The sequence below is a fragment of the Engystomops pustulosus genome, chromosome 7 (genome assembly GCF_040894005.1).
Source record: "Engystomops pustulosus chromosome 7, aEngPut4.maternal, whole genome shotgun sequence".
In the NCBI taxonomy this organism is placed as follows: Eukaryota; Metazoa; Chordata; class Amphibia; order Anura; family Leptodactylidae; genus Engystomops; species Engystomops pustulosus.
Window position 1 is genome coordinate 111,555,023 of NC_092417.1, and position 14,762 is coordinate 111,569,784.

The window sequence follows — 14,762 nt, forward strand, 5'->3', positions numbered from 1 at the left end:
GCCGAGACAGAGGAGTTCGACAAATCCTATTTCTTTGGAGGGGTTTAAAAATGGCAGGAACGTTGGGAGAAGTGTATCTTTCTAAAAGGGGACTATGTTGAAAAATAAAATAACATTTTTTTGGAAAAAAAATGGTGTCTTCATTTCTAACACCGGTACTTATTGAACCGCCCTCATATGTTTATCATGATATAGAACTATACATGTCACTTCCATAGTACATTGGACAACCTTTTTTTACGTGAGTTGACAGTCTATCCGCAAAGATCAAGATTGAGCAATCATTGTGTGAGTGAGTGAGTGAGTGAAAACCTTCAAGATAGGGCAATAACAATAGCAAAAATAATAATTATGCTGTTAACCATTTAAGAAAATGAAAGAATATAACATGAGTAGACAATACTGCTCATACGTTTATTATGTATAATATTAAAATATGGCTTAAATAAATACATTCATATTATACCAGATCCAAGTACACCTGATGTTCAAAAAATACAGTCATAATATAATAGATGCAGTTACACCAAGGATTCATTGAATTATAACCTGCTATTATTTTCATGAATAGAAGAATTCTTTAACCTGCAGTGGTGACCAGAGCTTGTGACTGATCTGCTGCTAGAAAGCGTCATGAGTGAAGAAAGTGAACCTCCTATGGAAAAACAAACTCTACCACGAGTATATAGAGACAAACATGTGCAGGTGGCTTAAAAGCATACTTTTTCTGTGGAAGTTAGATAGTAATCGATGATACTCAGGTGCTACCCTACCGCTCTCTGGTGTTGTTTTTTCGCCATAAATCAGTATTGTCCTTTAGGTGTTTAAGGTAATATTATAAAGGTTATGGATATAGCGCCCTTTCATTTTTCAGGATTATATTGATGGTACAATTTTTAATCCTTGATGTTTACATTTGGTGTATATTGTATATCATTATTTACTTTTTCATACTTTATTCACTGGATCCCTGTATACCTAGGTTCTGTCTCCTCCCTCTTTCATAGGAGTATACCGATGGGTGACTTAGGCCCCATGCACGCGAACATGTAATGTATTAAAACAGCCGCATATACGCAAAAGACTTTTATTCCCCAGAGCAGCAAACCGATTTTACTTCACTGCAGTAAAAAACCCAAAGGAACAGAATACAAAATGATGACAAAGACAAAAACTATTACATTGCTGCCATTTTCTTACTGAATATAAATATTCAATATTACCACGGTTACAGCACTGCTACATGTATCTTTCACATAGATTATAAAGAATCAGAGTCTTCAGTTAACCTGACAATTTGTATTTGTGCTCTCATTCTCCTTCTTACGTCGTAGGCCAAGAAAGCTGCATATCTTCATCAACATGAGATCAACAATCTCTTCCTCCTCTGATGCCTGTAATAAAAAGTCATTCATTTACAATAGTTAATGTTCATCCATGTATCTTCATCAGAGTTTTCCCTGACATGTGTTAGGGAGAGGGGAGGTCATCTCATGCTTTTTAACTAGTAGGATGTACTTGTGTATGTCCTCAACTCTGAAGGGTAAATATATATAACTCTCTTCCCAATCCCATCGCTGGGACATCTATGCATGTGACCTTCTCACATGTCTGCTTGTAGGAATATCCCCTTAATATGTATATCTCTATGAAAGTGAGTATTGCTTGCTGTGTTTAGTGTGTGTATATAGGCGACCTATAGACATTAGATAACATCCACATGCACACCATCACTGGTTGTCCTTGGATGTCTATTCATAAACTGAAGGTATTTATTAACTGCAGATAAAACCCTGGTGCAGATGGCAAGAATAGACTGTATGTAAAGTAATCTCTAATCCTTACATACATTTAAGTTAAGGGTAAACTTTGCACACTTAGTAATACCTAGGACACAGTTGTCATCATCAGAGTAATGCCACTAGTATTGGCATTAGTTGCCCGTCTAAAATGTAAAAACTCTGGTTGGCTTGTCTACCCTGCCACTTGCTATTATAGCTACAATGTACATGTCATACACTTTAGAAGGCTACTGATGGCAGTGAGGGCAGTATGAAGCAGAAAGATCCAGATGCCTGAGAGAGGGTGAGAACAGGCAGGATTCTGTACAGAAGGTGATTGTTATCCTCTGAAGATGCTGACAACCCACAGTTTAATTGTGTTGACAGGTCTCATTGCTTCAATCGCTTTATTCCAACCAGACCCTGGACCTTTTGCGGATTTGGTTTATTGCAGGGATATGTAATGGGGTAGTACTTCTGATCTTAACAAATTGCCCCCTTTTTGAACGTGTAAGCTTCTATGGATCATTGGCACCTTAGAAACTAGACTCCCATTCCCCCCTAAGTGAGCTGTGTTGTGCCGCTTCCTTCACAATGTCCTTGGCTTCTGTCAGATTGTGCCTAAAATGATGCACCCTTGGATCTTCTTATAACCCCTTCACTGGTGTGAAATAAAAAATAAAAATCAATGGGTAACAGAACATATAGGGGCACATTAACTTATCCGCCCGTTGTAGAACATTGAAAGTGCATTGTCCAAATAAGATCATGCACCTGATATCGTGCATGTGTTGCTTCCCCTCTCAGGTCTGACAGAGCTCACCACCTTTTTAGTAGTGCATGTAAGTGCTTGGGCTTGCAACACAATTTGAAAGTTAAATCCCGTGCTCAGTCTGAATCAGTCGGATTGTCCGACGGCACGCCCCCCAAATTGTGTCATATGGAAGCCAGCGAAGCTGCGCAACAAAAAGGATTGCGTGCGCCAAAATCCCAGCGCAGACACCTGTTAAATACCTGTCATGTCCAAGCCCTGTTATCCCTGAAAAAGGCAACCACTCCGACAAAAGTGGACAGCGGGACCCTTAGTAAATGAGCCCCATAGCATCAGTTTCAGCCTTGGTCTGAGGAAGCATTGCTGCCTCTTCTCTTTGTTGTTCTTTGAGTTCCAACTTATGGTCTTCCCATCAGGTTCTGCACTTCACTACTGTAGACACATTGGGGCACATTTCCCTCCCCTTCCTGATGCGTTCCCCGAAAGTGCATTGTCTGACTGGAATGCACTCTGCCGCGATTTACTACGATTGTGCGCCCGATATCCTGCATGTGTTGCTTCCGTGCTCAGGTCCAACAGAGCTCACCATCTTGATCTTGCGACACAATTTTAAAGTTAAATCCCCCGCTCAGTCCTAATCAGTCGGATCGTCTGACAGCACGCCCCCCGATTTCTGTTGCATGAAAGCCAGCGCAGCCGCGCCACAATTGATCGTATGCAACACAATCTCCAGTTAAATACCTGTCACAGAGCCGCAAATTCCGAAAACGTCAAAAAAAGGTTCATATTTATACTTGTTATAAGCATTAAAGTTGTGTGGTTGGAATACAGTAAAAAAAGAGAATCTTCCTATATACCAATATTATATAATCTATGGCGCAGAATCATTGAGCAATATCATCACTGACCTGGTGATTCTTCTGTTCTTCACTGAACGCTACCAGGATAACTGATATGAAGAGATTCAATACTACGAACGTCATGAAAATAATACATGATCCAACAAGGAAGGAGCCCAAAACTGGATTGTAATCCAATACCTAGGAAGAAAAATGAAAAAATAATCATTAAACTGAACTAAGTCGAGCAAAAGCCAGTGGGGCACATTTACTAAGGTGCTTGCTCCAGTTTTCTGTCGGACTTTGCACGTTCTTTCATATGCAAAGAGCTTGCACATGTATTTAAGAAGTGTCCATGCCACATATGTGTTGCGGCTGCATTATACTACACATTAAGGCTATATTCACACGGCCGTATGGGGGACGTATATACGGCCGACGTACGGGAGTGGTACAGTGCAGCACACGTGTGGCATTGCACCGCCCCATAGCCGGGAGAAAGATAGGATATGTCCTATCCTTCCCTGGAGTACAGCGCTGTGTGCCATACATTGCTATGGAGAGGGGTGGGGGTAAGCAGCGCTGCTCACCCCCTCCTCCTCTCACTGGCGCCGATGTGTTGTGTTGCATGGCCGGCACAACATCGTGTGTATTACCATGCGTACCACGCGTACCTCCCTGCACCGGCTATAAAGTTTAAAAAGTGTTTTAAACCGCGATACCGCGGTTTAAAACAGTAACAAAAATAAGCTCCGGCACCAGCTCACCCTGAGCTGGTGCCTGGTATTTCCATCAGAAACCTGCCACTTCAAGTGGTAGGTTTCCTTTAAGCTCCATGCACATGTCCAGAAATGGTCAAATCGGCACATAGCTCATAGCCGTCATAGACGAGCACTGTGCATATCTGAGCAGGGCTGCCACACTATAAGAGCTAGAGCAGGTCCGATCGGTCCTAGCACTGCCACTCAGCTCCCTATAGCTTCTGCCCAACTTGCGGCATATGTCCGCCCACACGGACGTGTACATGGAGCCTAGCTCTGTGTAGTTTCTACTCTTGTTTTTAGATACTTGGCCTCCCTTACTCTATGGAACCTCTGAAAGTTACATGATGTAAATTGCAGTAAAGATAAACTTATTTCAACATTTGTGAGTTATTTGTTACCTTTTGGTGCTCAGCTATGTCCTGTAACTTACATTCTGATTAAGGCTTCATGCACACATCCACATAAGCAGATGTTGGCTGTGAGCCGCCAGTCACTGAGAAAGAGGGGGTGAATGTTGTTCACCCCTCCCTCCACCATAGGTAGCTGAGTGGCCCCAGGGATAGGTCCTGCCTAGAGATGAGTGCATATACTCGTCTAAGCTTGATGCTCGTTCGAGTATTAGCACACTCGCAACGGCTCGAGATCGAGCATTTACTTAAGAAAACACAGTGAAGAACAGTGAAGAATACAATGAAGACAGTGAACACAGGATCATTTAAGTGAAAAACACAGTGAAGACCACAGTGAAGAACACATTGCAGATGTTCCGTACATCTGCTAACTTATCCGAAGACACGCGTGCAGAACAATAGTATGTGAAGAACAATATGTGTGAAGAACACATTGCAGATGTATGGAAACATCTGCAATGTGTTCTTCACATACTATTGTGAAGAACACCATTCTGCACGCGTGTCTTCGGATAAGTTAGCAGATGTACGGAAACATCTGCAATGTGTTCTTCACTGTTCTTTCAATGTGTTATTTCAGTGAAAACATCTGCAAACATCTGCAATGTGTTCTTCAGTGTTCTTTCAATGTGTTCTTTGAGTGAAAAATGCTCGAGTCTCCCATTGACTTCAATGGGGTTCATTATTCGATACGAGCACTCGAGCATCGGGAAAAGTTTGACCCGAGTAACGAGCACTTGAGCATTTTAGTGCTCGCTCATCTCTAGTCCTGCCCTATCCTTTGCAGTATGGCCACCGGCTAAGACATGCAATATACATGTGCATGAAGCCTAATACAGTGCTTGATGTGTGGACATCATAGTATCATAACAAATTTGATAACAAGGTTGATAACAAATATAGGTTTCTCAAGGCTGTCATAGGAATGAATAGAGAATAGGCAGTCCACATATTAGAAGTGGTGTCACTTATTGGTGGCCATGGGATAACTCAGATTTCATCCACTGGTAAGAAGTTCTTGCTTTAAAGGAAATGCTTTAAAGTTGCCAAGTGGATCTACATTCAATAAGACTATAAGGTCTGCACAATCCAGGTAGTAAATATCTTGTTTCTAAAGATTCAGTGACATTTTCAAGTTTTTGCATGCAGTTTTGGAAGCAGTGATTCCATGAACATTTGATTTCTCTCCCATTGTGATCTACCCCTGAGTTGAATGGGTGTCTAGAATACAATGACAGATAACTAAACTTGGGGTTATTCAGTTTATAAAAAAGACGACTGTGGAGAGACCTCATTACAATTTACAAATACCTGAACGGACAGTACAAGGATCTCTCCAAAGATCTTTTTATACCTAAGCCTGTGACCAGGACAAGGGGACATCCTCTACGCCTAGAGGAGAGGCGATTTTACCATCATCATAGACAAAGGTTCTTTACTATAAGAGCAGTGAGACTATGGAACTCTCTGCCGCAGGAGGTTGTTATGGTGGACTCTATGTACAAATATCACGGGTTATGGGGATAAAACATTTATTTAATTCTTAAAGGTTGGACTTGATGGACTTGCGTCTTTTTCTAGCCTTATATACTATGATACTATGATTTAGCGTTTTTCACATCCGTACACTATCACCAATTTTCACGGATAGCATATTGATCCATTGTATTCTATGTGGCTTTTAACAAGTCCACTGCTCCTTGAAAAATAAATCGCCGTATGCGCTATTTTATTCCTTGCCTGCAGAGCACCCACGTCCATTAAAGTCAATGGGTGTTGAAAAAAAGCAGTTGTCATATGTGAGCCATCCATTATTTTTCTCAGATGATGCTAAGGGACGAGGTTTTTTTTGCCACTTTTGTTAAACAATCTTTTTTTGTGTACTTGAGTTAAAGGAACAGCATATGGAAGTAAAACAACTGATACGGATACAACATGGACACAGACTGCAAACAGATAAGTTTTTATCGCACAAAATACACATTAATTTAAAAGAGCACCACGGCTCCAGGTGATTGCATCAGGTGCCTGGTTATCTATGTATGGGTATTTCAATTTTGTGTAGCATCTCAAACCAATGAAAGTTGAATGTCCAGGGTCCGGAGAGTGGTTCTTTTCCCTTTCACATACTCTAACATTCCTGTATGAAATGCTCTTGAAATAGAGGTTTTTGGTTATTCTGCATATGACAAGAATAATAGATCTTTATGGTGGTCGGCAGTTGCCAGGAGCTACGTGGAACAAGCTAACACATTTAGGAAACTCTCCTTTTCTGTCTTCAATTCATGTTTATCTACAACAATGAAATATTTTAGACAATACCTCCTCATAGTTAAAGATCCCCAGCTGAAGGCTGACCATAGTCTTTGCCGAGTCAAACACAGACTTGTAAGAGTTGAGCTTCCATCCAAATATCAAATTACACTGCAACCATAAAACATGAAAAAAGAAGAAAAGATTCCTTATCAATTTCATCCACTGTGTATCATAAAATGAAAGAAATCTCTAGTAGAATCTGCAGTGATATAGATGCTACACATCTTCTCATGTACACCCACCCAACTAGTTATTGATGCAAAGTGAACTAACATTTGAGAAAGTTAAAATGTAATCAGTGTCAGCACCATTACATGTCATTTCTAGGTGCCTTCGGTTATGATGAGGCTCATTGCATTATTTCTGCTGTTCTACAAGAATTCACCAACAAGTTGTCTGGCCGCATGATATGGCCAAATGAATATTCTCAACTAATGTGGCTTATATTATGATAGGTGGAAGCCAGAAATAAGGATTTTGCACAGGGAACGTATTAATTTTACACTGACATCCACCTGTTAGGAATCACAGATGTAAAGAACCCCCTCCCCCTTCTCCTCAGCGAAAGCAGTCGTGTACCAGGATTTCATACCAGGGTAGCAGGCACAGCAGCTGCTATGGGGCACATTTAGGACATATATACGGCCGACGTATATACGGTGTATATACGTCCCCCATACACTTCTATGGGCTCGCGGCCCTGTACGGGTGCAGAAGGGTGTGCGCTGTGTATTCCTATGGAGAGGGGCGGGGGTGAGCATACATCGTGTGAATTTAGCCTAATGGCGGTGGAAGGTGAGATTAAAATTCAACTTAATTCTTCTGAATTGTATTGTGTTGCTGTGTGTATCAGTTACCTTTAGCACAAATTTTTTTGCGTTATTCCTGAACTATTATGGTATATATTTTTCTCTGTAATTTGACATCAGGTGTGATTAATAGTACAATTTCCACACAGTGCCATTACTGAGTAGACAGTACTGTCACAGTACAATGACATCACTGTGTATATTATCCCTGTACTGTGACATCACTTTGTACATCACCCCTTACTGTTACATCATTGTTTTAATTATCCTGTACTTTAACAGTTCTGTTTATTTTATTCCTGTAATATGTCTATATTGGAGGAACTTCATTCTAAGTTTTTTGTTTTTTGTGATGTCCCATGGTTATTGATCACACCCCTGATTTCAAATATTTTTATTATTATTATTTTATTATTAAAGAAATTATTAAGAAGGACTGGAACTATTCAGATTCACAACAGAGGCATTTCTGAAATCAACATGCCAGAGGTTATTGAAATCATGTAAAACTGACCCTCCTGATAATAGGCTCCCGTTAAAGGAGTTGTCTGGCACTTTTACAAATTTTTTTACTGATGACCTCCATACCTATTCTCTGTCCAGAGCCGGGAGCAGGGAATTGCTTTGCATAGCAGGGTTTCTGTAACACTATCAGTATTCAATAGAGGCTTCAGTTGACCAATGACTTTGCTATAAAGCAGATGGAGCCTCCTGCTATTGGCCCCTTTCCAGGTTCCACCTGGGACCATAACAATTATATAACACTAATATCTATCATAGGAGCTTGTTATTGATGGTACAACCTCTTTAAATAAAAAAACAACCACCCCAGGGAAGTGAAAGTAAACGACAGACTCACAGCAATGGAATAGGCCAAAAACATTATGACAATGACAAGAATAAATCCAGAAATGTCTCCCCAGGCTCTGTGTAGTGTTGCTGTGATCATATTAAGTTTTGGGTTCAGTCTCAGAAGATGCCACAGTTTAATGGTTGAGAGAAGTACAAGGAAGGCGATGAGGTAGCCCAAGGCAGCGTCTGCTGCTGCTGTTTCATTGAAGCTTACAAACCTAGAAACACAAATGCCAATTCTTTAGTTACAACTCTAAAATAAATACCGGGGGTAAAGAAAATATATATCTGTGGAGTCAAGAAAACAATGTACTAAGCGATTTAAGAGGAACATTTATTAGAAGAAATTACAGCTGAGGCTCTTTCTATAAATACGCCATAAAATGTCAGAAGCCATTAGAAGCAGAAGCCATGAGAAGCAGAAGCCATAAGTGGTATTGCACAGGGCCTCTGTATATAAGACTGTAGGAAAAAAGATGGAAGACTGGGCTGTTACATACAAAGGTGCCTAGTAAAAAAGAACATCCTGGTGCAAGTTATAGCTGAATTCTATGCCAGACAGGACTTGCACTAAATATACTAAGACGCAATAACCTTATGGTATAACTTAGCTTAGGAAATTCCCCCCGTAGTGGGTTTCTTACTACAGAATGAGTCAAAATTATTCTAAGTATGGTAATCAGATCATTCTAAATGGAGTCTGAACCCCAAAACATAACAAAAAAAAACAAATATCATCACTCTGCTGCTCACAATATATGTAGTACATTGTATTTGCTTTGTAAGACATCCTTCTACTTCTTAATAGCCTCATTTCCTAGTTAATATGGATTAGGAACATACCTCTATTTTTCTGCAGTCATGGTTCAAAGTACATCCTCAGAACCGCATGATATTAATCCCAGCAATTCCTTTCTGCTAACTAACCTGGGTCAGGGAAGAAACTAAGCTCCTGGATATTTGCCTTTATCATCCACCATTACAAGTGTACTGAGTAATAAAGCCCATCCATGCTACTGCTAAAACAATGATGATGTTCCGGAGGTGACATTTCCAACATACTCATCCTTGTGGTCCTGGTAGTAGTTGATATCTCTGTTTCCAAGAATGGTCCTTTTCACAAAGACAGACAAGGCGCTCCAACTGATTAGAATTATTGCCAACTCCAGCAGGTTCCACTTGCTCTGAAAATATCCCCACTTCAGAGATTTCATGAGTTTTGCCTGTAAACAATATAAAACCTCTGACTTTGTGTTTAATATCTTATTTTCCACAACCCAATACCCAATACTTTTAGTAGAAGAATGATATGACCAAATTTCCATTCAGCTCCTATGTAAACCTATACCTCTATGGTTATAGACCAGTGATGGGGAACCTATGACACGCGTGTCAGCACTGACACGCGTAGCTATTTTCAGTGACACGCGGTCGCCGGAGAGGTACGTTTCATCCTCAGCTCCTACACGGCCAGGTGCAGTAGCCAGGATAAAAAAATTGCTGTAGTGTAGACTAGTGACCCTGTGCCGGAGGTCTGTAGGCCAGAACAGCAGAGCTCCGGCACAGAGTGTCTAGGCCTGGGACTTCTGTTAGGCCGAACTTCTGGCTGGTACAGCAGGAAGCTTGTTGTAGCAGGCGGAAGGTGTGGGGATTACTGTCCCCGGTACCCTGAATCGGCTTTTTCATTACTAGGTAAACTATGGCTAACCTTATAATTATGTATTGATTTCACTTATGCCACACTTGTGGTCAAACTTCTATATTATATATGTGACTGATATTGTTCTTTGTATTTGCAATATAGCCTGTTTACAACTATGCCTTGGAGTACTGGGGACATTAGTTTGGTTTAAGCACCGATAATTATATAATTAAATAATTATACATATTTGTTATTTAAACTATAAATATCACAAAATTATGTTTTTTTTCTCAAGGTGACACACCACCCGAGTTATACTCGTTTTTTTGCCGAATTATGACACACCAAGCTCAAAAGGTTGCCCATCACTGTTATAGACCATGATATAACCCCGTGTTTTATGATACTGTATGTTTTTGAGGCACAGACAGGAGGAACAGAGATGCATCTAGGGGGTCAGCAGGTGGACAAGTTAACTGTGAGTTAACTGTGAGAAGCTTGGCTGCTCCCCCGATGTCCGCGCGGCTCGTCTTCAGGCATCCGCGCCCGTCTTCTGTCTTCTGCAGTGCGCCGCCATTGTTTTTCTCCCGGGCGGCGCCTAGCATGATGTCAGCAGCGCGTCATACTAGGTGCCGGCCCGGGAGAGAGCAATGGCGGCGCCCCGCAGAAGACAGAAGACGGGCGCGGATGCCTGAAGACGAGCCGCGCGGACATCGGGGGAGCAGGGCTGCACATCGGGGCCACCAGAGGGTGAGTATATAAGTTTTTTTTTTTTATGCTGGGGTGGCTGTATACTACACGGGGCAGGCTGTATACTACAGGGGGCAGGCTGTATACTACACGGGGCAGGCTGTATACTACACGGGGCAGGCTGGGCTGGGCTGTATACTACACGGGGTAGGCTGTATACTACTGGGGCAGGCTGTATACTACTGGGGCAGGCTGTATACTACTGGGGCAGGCCGTATACTACTGGGGCATGCTGGGCTGGGCTGTATACTACACGGGGCAGGCTGGGGTGTTGTATACTACTGGGGGCAGGCTGTATACTACTGGGGGCAAGCTGTATACTACTGGGGGCAGGCTCAGGTGGCTGTATACTACCGGGGGCAGGCTGTATACTACCGGGGGCAGGCTGTATACTACCGGGGGCAGGCTGTATACTACCGGGGGCTAGCTGTATACTACATGGGGCTTGCTGTATACTACTGGGGGCAAGATGGGATGGCTATATACTACTGGGGGCAGGCTGTATACTACTGGGGGCAGGCTGTATACTACTGGGGGCATGCTGTATACTACTGGGGGCATGCTGGGGTGGCTGTATACTACTGGGGGCAGGCTGTATACTATAGGGGGCTGGTTGGCTGTATACTGGGGGGGTCTGTGACCAATGCATTTCCCACCCTCGGCTTATACTCGAGTCAATAGGTTTTCCCAGTTTTTGGTGGTAAAATTAGGGGCCTCGGCTTATACTCGGGTCGGCTTATACTCGAGTATATACGGTATGTAATTTTTAAAAAGAGCAAAAAGTTTTCTATCGCAACTATAACAACAATTAATTGAATGTATGTGAATTGTATCTTTGTTATTTACCTTTCTGGATATAATAACAGCAATGTTTTACCTTGTACAAAATACATTTTTTTTAATCGCTTGTTCAATTCTTGTACCTGACCTTATAGCATTGTGTCTAAAGAAAGTGATTCTTCTATCGTTTCGGATGCTACGAACAATCTGACATAGATATGTATGAGGTAGGAGAAAACTAGACTAGAGCGTAACATTTAATGGACTTTGTAAATTGTATGTTACAATTATCTTTCTAGCATGTGGATTTTATTATGTATATACAAAAACCAGTCTTCCATACCTGCACCACCATGTAATATATGACAAAGAGGAAATAAATAACTTCAGCTGCTACAACAAAGATATGTAGGCCATCAGTGTAAGGATATAAGCGGATGCTCTGGAGATCAGCATGCGTCAGGAAGGTGCCTTAAAGACAAGAAGCAGAAGGAGATAGAGCTGCATTCTCTTGCCGCCAGATTTATGTAGATAAATATTTTATCACTTGTCCTACCTAATGCATTTGTCTCAAACATCAGCCTGACAAGGCAGAAGAGGTTGACGTTGGCATTGTAAATTGTAAACTCCACAAAGACTGCTCTGGTGTAAGTATCCAGCCAGACATTGTTAAAGAGATACTGCAAGATCCTGTAAGGGACATGATAGTTAACATATTAGGTAGTGGTGCAAATCTATAGCTTTATACTCGTCTGCAGTGGAGAATAAACAGTATTGGAACAAACAATAAAGCCATGGGCGCAACTAGGAGAGGAAGGGCCCTATAGCAGAAAGGGCCCTCAGAAAATATACATATCTGTATACGCACACATTTATACACTATTACACACATTTTTACACTGATGCATACACATTTAAGCACTGATATATACATTTATACACTTACACAGATCGGTCCCAGTAGCTGCCGACCACATGCTTTTATGAGGATGTGACAAACACCCAATTAACACTATTAGACTATTTTTTGGGGAAATTTCTTTACTTATTTTTTAATACATTTCACATTGTAAATATTAAGTAGGATGACAATGTACATCAACCAATATATATCCTTAAACAACCCCTTCCCCCCTTCTACCACCATCCCACCCCTCCCCGGTCAGAGAGAGAAAAAACCCAAGAAAACCCCAAAAAACACACAAATAAAACACCAACTTTTCCGTTTCTTTTCCCTTTTTTTCCCATCTTAACATTTTCCCCTTTCACTTCTCTACCAACCATTTCTTACGCCATAAATACTCTTTCCTCCTTTCACACGATTTAATTTTTTCAAAATGTTTTAATTTCTCCAGTTGAACTATCCATTCATTTACGTAGCTCTATGGGATTTTCACCCTAATATCAATAGGTATCTGGCCACATATAATGCAGTAGAAATCCAATGTCTTTTGTAACCAGGGCCTATCAAATCCTCGATATCACCTAAAACCAGTACCTCTGGCGTATTAGGGATCGCCAAGCTCACAGTCTTACATATCTCAGTATGGACCAATTCCTAAAATGTGTTCACATGTTAACAGTTCCAGACCATATGAAAAAAGTCGGCATTACTAAGATCACATTTAAAACACTTAACACTGTTAGATTTTTTGAAAAAATGAATCAATTTAGAGGAATAATACATCCTGAGCTGTACTTACTACTAAGGTCTGTAAGTATCCCACTGTATAGGCATCCAGGGAGACATGTCCTCATATACAGTCCCTCCCCACCACCAGCAGAACAAGGAAACATGCAAGGATCTGTTGTTGCTGGTGTTTAGTGTGTCTCATTCTGAGATAACTATCCATATTTGGACAGGTACATCACCAGAGCAGAACCAAGATCTGTGCTTACCACAAGCTGGTAAAAGATACAGTACATTGGCATCTATCTTCTATAGGCTGTTATGGCCTCCCAATACCTTCTCTTATACTTTCATTCTTTATTTCCTGCTGCATGCTGATGTATACTGACCAGATGGAGGCTGACAGAATACCTTTTGTCTTCTGTCTGACAGTATATCTCTATGAACACGTCTAACATGTGTTCAAAGCTTTCCTGGTACGCTGAACGTTCACAAAAGACAGAGGCAAGCATTTTTCAGACCAGTCTTGACGACCTATTATCCGCGTGTATCCTTTTCCATGTCATGTCTGCTATTCGGAAACTGGCAACGTCAGCAATAAACTCAATTGGACAAAACAAAATCACCTTTTCTTTTGCACCATTTTAATAGATATAATAAGATCAATATATTTACCTAGATGCAGTTGTTCGATCACCTCCTAGATCCACGATGTAGCCCCCACCACGGTATGTGGACAATCGACCCCATGTTGGATTACTTTTAAGCTTGGATTGACTTCTGTAACTCCATGCAGAGTTAGAATTAGAGGAGTTGCCCAAAGAGGATATATTCCACTTTTCACCATACTGCTCCATATCTTCTGCATCCAGAGAATAACGTGCCCGACAGTCTCCAACTGTGGTTTGCAGTACGTGAGCTATAGGACAAGTGTCCTTCTTGACTCGCACTTGGCGCATTCTGGCGCTGCCAACAAGTTTAGAGTTGCCATCTGTCACAAAGCCTGTTTTATAGTAAACAAATATGATAGATGTTGTATTGTTTAGAGGAAAAATACTCTATGTAGGAGATCTAACTAACAGCAAAGGGATCAGCTCATCTATAAACCAGGGTGGAGAATCCCTACAAGAAGTATTTCTCACTCTGGAATACCTGGCACATGGTAGGTCCTCACAAATATGACATCTGTTAACTGAACATCTCAGCACCGGGAAACCTTTAAGTTTTTTTCAATGATTATATCAACAATAAGGAATCTTTAATTATTGTCACGAGTACTAGAATTGGTTGTAGTTGGATCAATGTTTTTAGTTACCATTTTACAGCATGTTTAAAGTGGACCTTTGACCATCTTCACCAACTCCAACTATTGGATTCCTTTAGTAGGTATTGTTCCACTGATTTTGTCACAGTTGGA

At 41.2% G+C, this 14,762-nt stretch overlaps 1 protein-coding gene across 2 annotated transcripts in view; it reads right to left on the minus strand.

Annotated features, from left to right (window-relative positions):
* Positions 1-1,071: 1,071 nt before the first annotated feature.
* LOC140070729 (polycystin-1-like protein 2) overlaps positions 1,072-14,762 on the minus strand; it is a 77,692-nt gene continuing 64,001 nt past the window's right edge. For both annotated transcript variants that reach the window (XM_072117571.1, XM_072117570.1), the window contains exons 36-43: positions 14,021-14,348; positions 12,272-12,405; positions 12,059-12,186; positions 9,606-9,766; positions 8,551-8,761; positions 6,889-6,990; positions 3,462-3,593; positions 1,072-1,394 (exon numbers count right to left, since the gene is read on the minus strand). In XM_072117571.1, coding sequence (XP_071973672.1) covers positions 1,281-1,394; positions 3,462-3,593; positions 6,889-6,990; positions 8,551-8,761; positions 9,606-9,766; positions 12,059-12,186; positions 12,272-12,405; positions 14,021-14,348 — 1,310 coding nt within the window. In that variant the 3' untranslated portion in view covers positions 1,072-1,280. The remainder of the gene's footprint in view (positions 1,395-3,461; positions 3,594-6,888; positions 6,991-8,550; positions 8,762-9,605; positions 9,767-12,058; positions 12,187-12,271; positions 12,406-14,020; positions 14,349-14,762) is intronic.